General features: G+C 44.1%; 1 protein-coding gene across 1 annotated transcript in view; it reads left to right on the top strand.

Annotated features, from left to right (window-relative positions):
* The window catches only part of PIWIL1 (piwi like RNA-mediated gene silencing 1), a 766,743-nt gene that overhangs the window by 178,761 nt on the left and 573,659 nt on the right, over positions 1–14,323 (top strand). The window contains exon 6 of the mRNA XM_073597707.1: positions 1,873–2,084. Coding sequence (XP_073453808.1) covers positions 1,873–2,084 — 212 coding nt within the window. The remainder of the gene's footprint in view (positions 1–1,872; positions 2,085–14,323) is intronic.

Below are 14,323 nucleotides of genomic sequence, written 5' to 3' on the forward strand. Positions count from 1 at the left end.
GTAAACATCCCTTGTGACAGTAATAGGTGGTGATAGGTACTCTTTATGGAGTTTATTAGACCCCCGATCCCTCCTTTGCACTTCAAAGTATTCAGATCGCCGAAAACAGCGATTCTGAATACTGTATTTTTTAAAAAATTTGGCGCCATTGACAGCCGAGTAAACGGGAAGTGACGTCATGGCGTCGCTTCCGCGTTTACAACGAGAAGGCTGGAACGAAGCCGCCCACAGCCTCGTTCCAGCCCGTCCCCAGCCACCGAAGGCACCCGATTGGACACCGGGCCTCCCGATCGCACGGGAGGCTCGGTAAGAGCGGCGGGAGGTGGCGGGAGGGGGTATGTTCCCTCCTGCTCCTCCGGTATAACAGCCGAGCGGCTTTTAGCCGCATCGGTTGTTATACTCAGGTAGCCGATCGCCCACTGTGAACAACTGTACCGGGATGATGCCTTCAGCTGCGGGCATCATCCCGGTATAACCCCGGAAAGCCGAGTATGCATATCTGCGTACGGTCGGCGGGAAGGGGTTAAAGTGGAGGGCCACCCTGAAAAAAAAAAAATTCACCAAAAATCCTTAAAAAAAAAAAAAAAATTTGAATAAAAAAATATTTTTAAACTTACCTAAACCCTTGTTGCTAAGCAGTCTTCCTAATCTGCCTCTTCCTATTCCGCAGCGTGTTTTGCTCCCCGGTGAGCGGCACCGTTGTCTTCTGGGAACTGTGTGTTCTCAGAACACCACGGGGCCATTCACAAAGCGCCGCTCTTGCGTGCGCAGTAGGAAACTGGCAGTGAAGCCGCAAGGCTCCACTGCCTGTTTCCCTTACCTAGGATGGCGGTGCCGGGACCCGAGAGCCGAGGGACGGGTCGGCCTCAGGCGGCCGACATCGCGGGCACCCAGGACAGGTAAGTACTTATTTAAAGTCAGCAGCTACAGTGTTTGTAGCTGCTGACTTTTATTTTTTTTTTTTTTTTTTTTACGGCCGGAATTCCGCTTTAACACTGGTGTATGCATCTTCTCCAGTGAGGATTCTTTATTTTTAACAGGCAGCTCCAGGCATTTTTAACAGGCAGTGAGAATTCTTTGCTTGACTACTCTGATTTTGGTGATTTTGATTGTCCCAAATTGACCCAGGAGAACCTTTTACACAGCTATGCACATGCTCCTGGCGGAGAAGCCGTACCCTACTCCAAACAGGCCAGACTGTGTCACAAGGCCTTCTGTTCCACCCTGCTTCTCAGTTGCTGACTTTAACGGCATGGCTGTTGACACCCAGGTCCTAAAGGATAGGGGCTTTTCTGACTTTTTCTGTCATTCCCATTTTACCTAAGGTGAGAAAAAACTAAATTTTGTAGGATCTACCATCATACTTGAAAGGCATGCTTTGACTGATGCGAGACCAGGAGTCGCAACTCCCAGGAATATTATATCCCTCCTATCCTAGCCTGCAGTTTGCAGTTTGGCTTGGATTAGCATCTGGCTCTTAGTAGATCTGCACGATCCTGGCCAAAATGAGAATCACAATTTTTTTTGCCTTAGTATAAAGATCACGATTCTCGCAGCGTAACATCTTTCATATTATACAAAAAAATTGGGACAGAAAAAAAGGCCCATGCTAGCCATGGCCTTTATATATGGGCTCATCGCTTTTTTTTACTTTTTTTTTGCCTGCATGCTGTATTGTACTCCAAGAAGTGGGTTTTAAAGGCAAGTCAAAAAATCTATTTTTCTATTGTAAAAATATAAATGTATGCTTATTATGCTAATAAAATTACTACACAATATTCTTTTATGGATTGACCTTACAGAGCACTGAACACTTGAAATGCCCCTAGTGTGGATTTTTTTCAGCACTAAACTGTACTGGTCTTTTTGTAGGTGTTTCTGGCAAAGCTATCCAGCTGTTTACCAACCATATTAAACTGAATTCCCAGCCCAAGTGGTTCTTGTATCAGTATCATGTTGGCTACAGTCCACAGATGGAATCCAGATCTTTGAGATCAGCTCTGTTGTTTCAGCATGATGATTTGATTGGAAAAGCCCATGCCTTTGATGGAACAATATTGTTCTTACCCAAACAACTTAATAAGGTAAGTTGAATGAAAATATGTCCTGATGTAAATGAGGTTTATTAAATACATGAGATTAAAAAAAAATTTCCCCATGATTCCCAGATTTGAAAAGTTAGAAAATATATTGTCTGTTTGGTGGTGTTGTAAATGATGGGGGTCAGTGTTTATAATAGCTATGTGAATTGATCTAAGGATGGTCTTAAAATTAAAGTGTGTGGGGGCAAGAAGAACAGCTCTACAATACATGCCTCTTACTATGTGTTGTTACATAGTTACATAGTAGGTGAGGTTGACAAAAGACACAAGTCCATCAAGTCCAACCTATGTCTGTGATTTTATGTCAGTAATACATTGTATATCCTTGTATGTTGTGGTCGTTCAGGTGCATATCTAATTGCTTTTTTGAAATGATCGATGCTCCCCGCTGAAACCACTGCCTGTGGAAGAGAATTCCACATCCTAACCGCTCTTACAGTAAAGAACTTTCTACGCAGTTTAAGGGTAAACCGCTTTTCTTCAGTTTTAGTGAATGGCTGTGTGTCTTAAATTCCCTTTTGCAGAAAAGTTTTATACCTATTATGGGGTCACCAGTACAGTATTTGTACATTGAAATCATATCCCCTCTCAGGTGTCTCCTCTCCAGAGAGAATAAGTTTAGTGCTCATAACCTATCCTCATAACTAAGGTCCTCCAGTCCCTTTATTAGTTTTGTTGCCCTTCTCTGGACTCTCTCCAGTTCCAGCACATCCTTTCTGAGGACTGGTGCTCAGAACTGGACAGATACTCCAGGTGCTGGACCAGAGTCTTGTAGAGTGGGAGAATTATTGTTTTATCTCTGGAGTTAATCCCCTTTTTTAATGCATGCCAATATTCTGTTTGCTTTGCTTGCAGCAGCTTGCATTGCATGCCATTGCTGAGCCTGTCATCAACTAGGATCCCCAGGTCCTTTTTCATCCTAGATCCTCCCAGAGGTACTCCCCCCAGTGAGTAGATTGCATTCATATTTTTACCACCCAGATGCATTGTTTTACATTTTTCTACATTAAACCTCATTTGCCATGTAGTTGTCTACCCCATTATTCAAATCTTCTTGCAAGGTTTCCACATCGTACGGAGAAGTTATTGCCCTGCTTAGCTTAGTATTTTAGCTGTTTATCCCATGCTCCAGGTCATTTATGAATAAATTAAATAGGATTGGTCCCAGGACAGAAACCCCGGGGGACCCCACTTTTCACCCGGGACCATTCCAAGTACTCCATATTTATCACTACCCTCTAAACTCTCCCCTGTAGCCAGTTTTCAATTCATGTACTCACCTTATGGTCCATGCCAACGGACCTTACTTTGTACAGTAAACGTATATGGGGAACTGTATCAAATGCTTTTGCAAAATCCAGATTCACCACGTCTATGGGCCTTCCTTTATCTAGATGGCAACTCACCTCCTCATAGAATGTTTGACAAGAAGGATTCTTCATGAATCCATGCTGATTACTGCTAATGATACCGTTTTCATTACTAAAATCTTATATATAGTCCCTTATCCCCTCCAAGAGCTTGCATACAATTGATGTTAGGCTTACTGGTCTGTAATTCCCAGGAATGTAACTTGGCCCTTTTTTTAAAATCGATGCTACATTGGCTTTTTTCCAGTCAGCTGCTACCATTCCAGTCAGTAGACTGTAAAAATTAGGAACAATGGTCTGGCAATTACTTGACTGAGTTCCTTAAGGACCCTCGGGTGCAAGCTATCTGGTCCTGGTGACTTATTAATGTTAAGTTTTTCAAGTCTAATTCTAATTCTGTCCTCTCTCTGTTAGCCATGAGGATGCACTCTTTGACATGTCATGAGGCTAAACCTTGCAGTTTTGGTTACTGAAGCCCCCAGATTCCCTAGTGAAGACTGAGGAGAATTCAATACCTTCGCCATCTCTCCATCCTTAATAACCAAATTCCCTTCATCATCCTTTATGGGACCAATATGATCTGACCTCCCTTTCTTACTATTTATGTACTTAAAGAATTTCTTGGGATTTTTTTTTCACTCTCCTCCACTATGTGCCTTTTGCGTTATATATATATATATATATTTTTTTTAAAAGATATTTTTATTGCAGTTTTACGACATACAGACATAAAACAAAAGGCACAAACAAAAACTACATCAGAAACAAAAGCAAAACTTATTTTTTTCAAAATTTTCGGTCTTTTTTTATTTGTTTAGCAAAAAAAAACCCAAAAACGCAGAGGTGATCAAATGCCACCAAAAGAAAGCTCTATTTGTGGGAACAAAATGATAAAAATTTGGTTTGGGTACAGTGTTGGATGACCGCGCGTTTGTCATCCAAACTGCGACAGCACTGAAAGCTGAAAATTGATCTGGGCAGTAAGGTGGTTAAACATCTTGGGCATAACAGAAGTTCCTGTTTAATACAACACTCACAAGGTGAACCCCTGTCATGGTAGTACAGGGGAGAGGGTCAGTGGGCTAGCCAGCCATCTGCCCCATATTTTTTGGAACGCTTTAGTACTCTTATGGATGTCAAAGTTAAGTTTATATAGAGGCAGGGAATCATTGAAAGTTTCAGCCACATATTCCGTGTTGGGGTCTCTGACCCTTTCCATGTCAGCAGGAGGGACTTTCTCGCATAGAAATAAGAGGATGTAAAGTAGTCTCTTAGCCTGAAGCTGGACAGCGAGGTCACCAAATATGCCCAGCAGACAGTTTTTAGGGTGCACTATATTTGGCAAACCGAGTGCAGAACATATGAAGGAGCCTATGTCAACCGAAGTTGTGTACCAGTGGACAAGTTAAAAAGCAGTGGAAAAAATCGGCAGTTTGTCCGCAACCGCGGAAGCAGTCAACAGAGGGGTATAGTCCCATTTTATACAGTCTAGCAGGGGTGAGGTGTGAATAATGAAAATTTTTTTAGTTGAATCACCCTGTCCCTCGAGGAGATCAGACGTTTTGAACATATCACAGAACTCAGACCAATCCTCTTCTGTGATAGAGAAATCAAAGGAGGCTCACCTCTCTTGAGCCCTCCAAAATCCAGTGTTAGTGCCTGTCATGGGAGTGGAGTAATATGTGGATATAAGTTTCGTCTGGTCCGAGTCTCAGAAGTTTTACCAGGTCAGGTGTCTTAATAGGACTGAGCAGAGAACCAAACTGAGTACGTATAGCATGTCTGAGTTGGTAATAATAAAATAGGTATGTTGATGGGATGTCAAAGTCTGTCTGTAGTTGAGAAAAGGATTTAAAACCCCTGGGGGTATGTAGATGACAGGTATTTCACTCCCTTTGATGTCCATCTGATTGGGTCAGGTATAGAACATAACTCCTTAAGGTTAGGGTTGAACCACAAGGGACTGTTGGGGAAGGCCTGCCATGAATCAGTGGACATTTTTGCAGCTAACGTTCAGAATAGGGAGGTTTGGATTATCGACATGCCCGGTCCAGGTGGTGTGCATCCCCTATAGACAATGTTGTGGAGTGTCTCAAATTAAACTATGGCTCCCTCAGTAGTGGTGCAGGCATTATCAGAGTTAGGGTGGAGCCAATCATGAATGTTAACCATCTGGGATGCTAGGTAGTAAAGGTAGAAGTTAGGGAATGCCAGACCTGCCATATGTGAGGGGAGGCGCAGAGTGTTTAGCCCAACTCTAGGGGACTGCCTGCTCCAAAGGAACGCAATACAGATGGAGTCAATGCTTTTAAAAATAGATTTGGGGATTTTTCAAGGTGAATTGGCCATAACATACAGTAGTTTAGGTAAGTAACTCATTTTAAGGACATTGGCTCTCCCCATGAGATCCAGAGCCAGATCTTTCCACTGTTTGGTCTGTGTCTGTAGTTGTAGCAGTAGGGGGCATAGATTATTGGCAATATACAAGTATAGTGCTACCGGAACTATAACCCCTCGATATCTAAAAGAGGTAGCGACTTGCAGTTTAGAGTTTGAGTGAATCAGCGAGAGTACAGTTTGATCTAGTGAAAATAGGATAGATTTACCCCAGTTCACCCCGAATCTGGAATAATCACAAAACGTGTTAACTTCAGACAAGGTTTTATCAAGAAATGTATGAGGGTCCGCTAGATTCATTTATAGGAAGATCCTTAACCACATCAATACTGGGCACATACACCACCTACCTTGCCAGACCAATTTTCAGCTTTCAGTGCTCTCACACTTTGAATGACAATTACGCAGTCATTTTACACTGTACCCAAATTAAATTTTTATCATTTTGTTCACACAAATAGAGCTTTTTTTTGGTGGTATTTATTCACCACTTCATTTTTTATTTTTGTGATATAAGCGAAAAAAACCCCCCAAATTTTCTACTTTCTGTTTTAAAAGAAACCAAAAAACTCAAATTTTGTCGAAAAATTTAGGCCAAAATGTATTCTGCTACATGTCTTTGGTAAAAAAAAATCCCGATAAGTGTATGATCATTGCATTGTGTGAAAGTTATAGAGTCTGCAAGCTATGCTACACATTATTGAAAATGTATCAATCTTAATGCACTGATGGCCTATCTCATTTATTGAGGCCCTAAAATGTCAGGACAGCAGAACTACCCCCCAAATGACCCCTTTTTGGAAAGAAGGCAGTCTGAGGTATTTAGTAAGAGGCATTGTGAATTTTTTGAATTTGCAATTTTTTGCCCACAATGCTTTGGAAAATTAAGATAGATAGATATTTTTTTTCTTCACTAAATTGTCATATTTACAAGTTATTTCTCACACATGGTGCAGGTGTAATTGCAATTACACCCCAAAGTACATTCTGCTATTAGTCCTGAGTATGGCGATACCCCATGCGTGAGACTTTTCCACAGCCTGGCCACATACAGAGGCCCAACATCCATGTAGCACAATCAGGCATTCTAAAGGCATAAATTACACATTTCATTTCCCGAGTACCTATCACATTTTTGAAGGCCCTGGAGCCCCAGGACAATGGAATTACCCATAAAATGACCCCATTTCGGAAAGAAAACACCCCAATGTATATTCTATGAGGCATAATGAGTCTTTTGAACACTTCATTTCTTTCCAAAAGTTTTTAAAAAATGTGGAAAGAAAATGAAAACTTATTTTTTCTCACAAAGTTGTCACTTTAAAAGATCTTTCTAACACATAGCATGTACATAGCCAAAATGACACCCCAAAATACATTCTGCTACTCATCCAGAGTATGGCAATAACCCATGTTGTGTGAGTCTTTTCCACAGCCTGGCAACATACAGAGGCCCAACATCCATGTAGCACCATTAGGCGTCCTAAAGGCATAAATTACACATTTCATTTCCTGAGTACCTATCACATTTTTGAAGGCCCTGGAGCACCAGGACAATGGAATTACCCACAAAATGACCCCATTTTGGAAAGAAAACACCCCAATGTATATTCTATGAGGCATAATGAGTCTTTTGAAAAGTTTTTGGAAAATGTGGAAAGAAAATGAAAACTTGTTTTTTTCTCACAAAGTTGTCAATTTAAAAGATCTTTCTAACACATAGCATGTACATAGCCAAAATGACAATGAATGAAAACACATTCTGCTACTCGTCCTGAGTATGGAGATACTCCGTGTGTGAGACTTTTCCACTACTTGGCCACATACGTAGGCCCAACATGCAAGTAGCACCTTCAGGCTTCTAACACATAGCATGTACACACCAAGAATTACACCCCAAAATACAAAATACATTCTGCTGAGTAAAGGGCAAAAAAAAGGTTCACCTGTGGTTTTAGCAGGCAGGAATACCGTTCCAGAGCAGTCAAAGCATTTGTCCAGACAGCCCAAGGAAATGTCCAGAAATTGTCCAGGCAGCAGACAGATCTGGAAAAGTATGAACATGGTTCAGTACAGTCCAAGGTTTAGCAGGCAGTTCTGGTAACAGGCAGAGGCAGGGCCAGTTCTGGTGGCAGGCAGATGCATGGCCAGTTCAGGTGGCAGGCAACGGCCAGTTCAGGTGGCAGGCAAAGGCATGGCCAGTTCAGGTGGCAGGCAAAGGCATGGCCAGTTCAGGTGGCAGGCAAAGGCATGGCCAGCTCAGGTGGCAGGCAGAGGCATGACCAGTTCAGGTGGCAGCAGGCAGCACTATAACATTGGGCCTTGGTCAGGTAAGACCTGAGGACAGGGGTAGAGGCTTCTTCCCACCCAAATCTCTACGAGGCCTCCGAGTCTCCAGACCCTAATCCGAGAACTAAAAACCCGGACAAAAACGCTTTCTTCACTCAGAAAACCTTTTCTGGAGCCACTCACATATGTGAGACCCCTGTGCTGTACAGTGGTAGGGCAAATCATCAGTTCAGTAGGCAGGCAAAAAGCATGGTAATTTAACAGGCCGAGGTCAATTCACGTTGAGGGCAGAAACATGTTTGGCAGAGGCATAGTCGTTAACAGTTCGGGTCATTCACAGAAATGGCAGATAGTGGAACCTGGAAAATCAGTAGTGTAGTGAAGTATGATCGCTCCAATAGCACTCCAATACAGAGGCTTGGCTGGGAGGGACATTGGGAACAGTAGTATCGGGTGTCACGGCGAATTCCTCTGCTTGAACACACACAACATTTTTGTGGGGATTTGCGACCTGTTTGGGTAAGAGGGAGGATTTTGGGAAATTGCCTTTCGTGGAATCTGGCTAATGTATCAGAGCGAATTAGTTGAGAGGCTTGGCCATGGGGATAGAGAAGGGCTGTGATAGCATCTTCTTGGAATTTTAGATAGGTTAGGGAACTTTGGGTGCACTTAGAAAAAATAATATATGAATTGAACAGGGCGAGTTGCATCAAATAAATGACAACTTTCTTGTACCAAAACAGTGATTTCCTGGTGGCCAAGTAGGGCTGCATCATCTGGTTGTTCATATCCACCCTCCCCATGTATAGGTTATACTCATACACACATTTTGGCTTCTGGATGGGGCCTTTTCTTCTCTGCAGTTCCACCAAGGTGTCATCATGCATTGTGGAAAGGATGTAGACCTCTCTTTTTTTATCTCTTCACTTCAGCGCTAGTACCTCTTCAGTCTGCATACTGGCCATTTCCCCCTTCTTCAATATCTTGGTGACCAATCTCTGTGGGAAGCCTTTATGGTTGGTCCGTGCTGTCCCACAGGCCAGTCTTGTTTTGGTACAAATGGCAGAAAAGTGGGAGACGTGTAGAAATTGTTTACGTATAGGTGGTAACCTTTCCCATGCAATGGTTCGATCAGCTGCCAGACAATTTTGCCACTTGTTCCCATATTGGTAGGACATCCAGGGGGGTTTAGCTGTCTGTCTTTTCCCTTATAAATGATCAAGTCATATGGGTAACCCGTGGCCCTGTCACACGCCTTATAAAATTTTACCCCATGGTTGGCTCTTTTAGTGGGGAGGTATTGCTTTATTCCAAGTCTTCCCTTGAAGTGTACTAGGGATTCATTTAAACATCTGCTTGAAGCTGGCGCAAAAAAAATTGATTAGGGGCTGAATTTTGAATAAATTATCATAACTCTGATGATTTCAAGGGGGTATTGGGCATTGTTGTTGAAATGAAAAATCTCATAATCATCTCATAACGGGTTCTGGGCATCAATGATGAATAGACCGGAATTTGGTGGATAGGTTGGGTAGACCAGTAGGCATGGAGTTAATTTTTGTTGAGGGTTAGGCCAAGGAAAATTGTAAATTCTTCCACGGTGAGGGGTTTCCAGAGAAAAGGACGGGCATATGAAGAATTTGGATTGTTGGCTATATGTTGGCTGGCGTATAGATTAGATTGCTCCACAGTGTAATTTAGGAGATCATCGGTAAAAAATAAGTGAAAATAATAAATTGGTTACATTTTCCGACTGTATCTGAGGGCCTGGTTGGGCTGTAAAAAGGGGAATTACAGGTTCTACTGACGTATCGGGCAGCCATGTTGGATACAGTAGGACATCTGGGAGGCTAGTATGGGCACTGCCTCATTGATGGGATGCTCCGTTGCTAGCATCTGGCCTATGCTCCAGGAAGGTTGCAGAACTGCTAGTGGATGCCTGCCTATCCTGGAGTGCTGCGCTGCTGGTGGATGCCTGCTGGTGGATGCCCTGGAGTGCCGCACTGCTCGTGGATGCCTGCATATCATCGTGGAGTGCTGCGCTGCTGGTGGATGCCTGCTGGTGGATGCCCTGGAGTGCTGCGCTGCTGGTGGATGCCTGCACCTGCTCATATCTCCCTATTCTTCTTGTTAGGATTCTATCTTCCTCGGTTTCCATCTCTGAGCCACTGCTTTCTACTGGCTCATAGTCGCTGTCCGAGTCCGATGGAGAGAGTTCCCTACTACTCTTGTCCGACTTACACTGGAGTATCTGGAGAGCCTCCTCGGCGTTGTACAATCTTTTGGTCATGTTGGTGGGCAGATGTGCCAGATGGCGGGCAGCAGATGTGTCAGATGGCGGGCAGCAGATGTGTCAGATGGCGGGCGGCATATGTGTCATATGGCGGGCGGCATATGTGTCAGATGGCGGGCGGCAGATGTGCCAGATGGCGGGCGGCCATGCCAGATGGTGGGCGGCCAGATGTGCCTGATGTTGGCGGGCAGATGTGCCTGATGTTGGCGGGCCGATGTGCCTGATGGCGGGCGGCAGATGTGCCAGATGGCAGGCGCTGTACCTGATGGTGGGTAGCTGTGCCTGATGTTGGGCAGATGTGCCTGATGGCTGGCGGCAGATGTGTCAGAAGGCAGGCGGCAAATGTGTCAGGCGGGCGGCAGATTTCCAGATGCAGGGCGGCTGTGCCTGATGATGGCGGGCAGATGAGCCTGATGATGGCGGGCAGATGAGCCTGATGATGGCGGGCAGATGAGCCTGATGATGGCGGGCAGATGTGCCTGATGATGGGGGCAGATGTGCCTGATGATGGTGTGCAGCTAATGTTCCAGCTGTTGGGCTGATGTGCCAGCTGTTGGCGGGCAGATGTTCACTGTATGACAGGTGTTTTCACTGTTTTGGGGATACTGTTTTGGGTACACTAGCTGGGTGATCAGTGGGTAAACAGCAGACAAACAGCTAAAAACTCACTGATCCTCCCGGCTGCAGCACAGATCTCTCTTCCTCTCCTCACTGACAGGCTCTGTGTGAGGAGAGGAAGAGATGAGCAGTTACAACCGCTCTCCATTGACATTACATGACGACTTTGATTGGAAACAGTCGTCATGTGATCAGGAGGGCCAATCACAGAGTCCTCCTGTCTTGAACACCTCTCCTGTCTTTGGGGGGCACAGGCAGATCGGGATTGCGCCGCAGCGTGGGCACGCAGCGGCGCAATCACCCGTCATCTGTCACCCCTCCCCCTGTGTTTATATTACGATGGCTTTGATTAGACACAGCCATCGTGCGGATAAGGAGTGCAAATCACAGTGCCCTTCTGCCGTTCCAAGATGCGGTGTGTCCGGGGGACACGCGCGCATCGGGATCGCGCGGGCGCGCCCCCTGCGATCCCGCTTCTTTTCAAGGACATTTGGGAACGTCCAGTCGGAAGGAGGAAGCTCCCACCCGGCTATTTATATGCAGTGGCCGGGTGGGAAGTGGTTAATAATCAGAGAGCTATGGATCCTTAGATCCTTACAGCAAGGGGCTCCATATCCAAAGCAAACAGGAGGGCGATAAGGGATACCCCTGCCTGGTGCCTTTAGTAATTGGAAAGGGCTCAGTGACCTGAGTCGGGCAAGCAGTGATGGGTAGTGTAGCCGTATCCACGCTAATGCCTCGTACACACGATCGGACATTCCGACAACAAAATCCATGTTTTTTTTCCGACGGATGTTGGCTCAAACTTGTCTTGCATACACACGGTCACACAAACTTGGTTGGAAATTCTGAACGTCAAGAACGCACGTTTAACAAGCCGAGAAAAATTAAGTTCAATAGCCAGTGATGCTCTTTCTGCTTGATTCCAAACATGCGTGGCACTTTGTGTACCAACGATCAGAATTTATGTGAACAGATTTTTTCGGAAAATTTGAGAACCAGATCTCAGATTTCGTGTCTACTACACGGTCGGAATTTCCGACAAAAGGGTCCCATTGAACATTTTCCATCGGAAAATCCAACCGTGTGTACGGGGCATAAGAGTCGAGGGCCAAACCCATACAGTTGCAATACCCGAAATAGATTTGTCCACTCTACACTAGAAGGCTTTACAAGTGTGACACAATCACACGGGTAGAGGTACAGTCATGGGGATTGGTCAAATTGTGGAACAATCTATGAATATTCATTCTGGTTGAACGGCCTGGTATAAATCCCCCTTGATCACTCTCAACCAATTTCACAACAACCCCATTCAGACGATTGGCCAGGATCTTGACCAGAATTTTAACATCCACATTAATGAGAGAGATGGGTCTAAAAGAGTCACATTTGAGCGGATCTTTCTGTGGTTTGAGTATCAAAATAATTAAAGCTTCTCATAGAAGGAGGGGGCACTCCATTTTTCAGGGCCTTATTTTATATATTAAGTAAGATGGGACTTAAGAGGTGTTGAAATTGTACATACCATTCAGCTGGAATGCCGTCCAAGCCCGGCGTCTAATGAGTCGAGCTGCGAAATGGCCAGGGAGAACTCCTCAGAGAAATTTTCGTCCAATTCAGTCCGGTCTTGGTCAGAAAGTTGGGGAAGCACCAACTGGGTCAAGTAGTCGCCCAGTTGGGCATTGGAGTAGTGGGCCCTAGTAGTGTATAAATCAAGATAGAAGGCTTGGAAGGTATCTGTTATCTCCTGAGGGACATCGCTAACCCTATCCTGACTCCTAGGAATAGAGTTGGACGGTCCAGCCTAGGTGGTTATGCAAGTAGGCGACCCGCCTTATTGTCGTGCTCGAACGACTTCAGAGTGACATAGAGTATACATTTTTTAGTGAGGTCTAAGAGGTGGAGCTCGTATTCTCTACGACTATGTAGCCATGAGGTCCGGGTAGCCGGATTAGGATTCACAACATATGCTGCTTCTGCAGTTACCATCTTATTTTCTAGATCCTCGGTGCACTGCTGGGTGTTCTTGCACAAATTCCAGTAATGGACATAAAGGTGCCTAGTAGCACAGCCTTAGAAGCCTCCCAAGCAGTTGAGGACCCAACAGTGCCCTGATTTGTACGCCAATTTGTGTTCTATCATAGCTCACTGATTGCACCCTTACTTTTCTTGTTGCATTCTTTGTAAAGTTGGAATGCTGATGATTCCTCAACCCTGTATTTTTTGAAGGCCTTCTTGCTTTTATATGCATTTTTACGTTGGAGTTAAGCCACCCTGGACTTTTATTAGCTCTTTTAAATGTATTTCCCATTGGGATGCACTGGCTAATGCCCTTATTTAATATGCTTTTAAAGCATACACATTTTTCCTCTGTGTTCTTTGTTCCTAAGATTTTATCCCAATTATCTTCTAGCAAGGATCGTAGTTTAGGAAAGTTGGCTCTTTTGAAATTCAGTGTCTTTGTATTCCCCTTATGTTTCCTATTTGGGTGATTTATACTAAAACTAATTGACCTATGATCGCTGTTTCCTAAATTGCGCCGTATTTCCACATCCGTGATCGGGTCTGTATTGTTAGTAATCAGTAGGTCTAGTAGTTGTCTTTTTAAAAATGCTGCAAGTGCTAAAAATGCCTTTTTGATTTGCCAGAAATCTGGTTGGCGCAACAACTTCCTGTAGTGAGTTTATAACATTGCCCCTGCTGCACTGAAAACCTAAGGAGTATTGTCAACTGTGCTTGATTCTAAAAGAAAACCCCCACTTCTTAAGGCTGTCACTTAAGCAGGTGGGGTTCTGTAGTCTCACTAAGAACTGTGTGCTTCCTTGGGATTTTGTTGCAGCAAAGACCATGTCAGTTTACTACAGGAAATTAGGAGCTCAGTGGATTTGTAGCAAATCCACTGGTATTTCCAGATTGTACAGTACAGAACCCAGGCTACTTCAAATCATTATGATTGGTTTATATGTAACTACCTTCATGTGATTGGACACTATGAAAACAGTCCACACACTATATAAATACAGAAATATAGAAATACATTAACCACTTGCCTACTGGGCACTTATACCCCCTTCATGCCCAGACCAATTTTCAGCTTTCAGTGCTCTCACACTTTGAATGACAATTACTCAGACATGCAACACTGTACCCATATGATTTTTTTGGTCCTTTTTTTCTTCACACAAATAGAGCTTTCTTTTGGTGGTATTTAACCACCACCGGGTTTTTTATTTTTTGCGCTATAAATAAAA

This window comes from Aquarana catesbeiana, linkage group LG01 (assembly GCF_042186555.1).
Source record: "Aquarana catesbeiana isolate 2022-GZ linkage group LG01, ASM4218655v1, whole genome shotgun sequence".
NCBI lineage: Eukaryota > Metazoa > Chordata > Amphibia > Anura > Ranidae > Aquarana > Aquarana catesbeiana.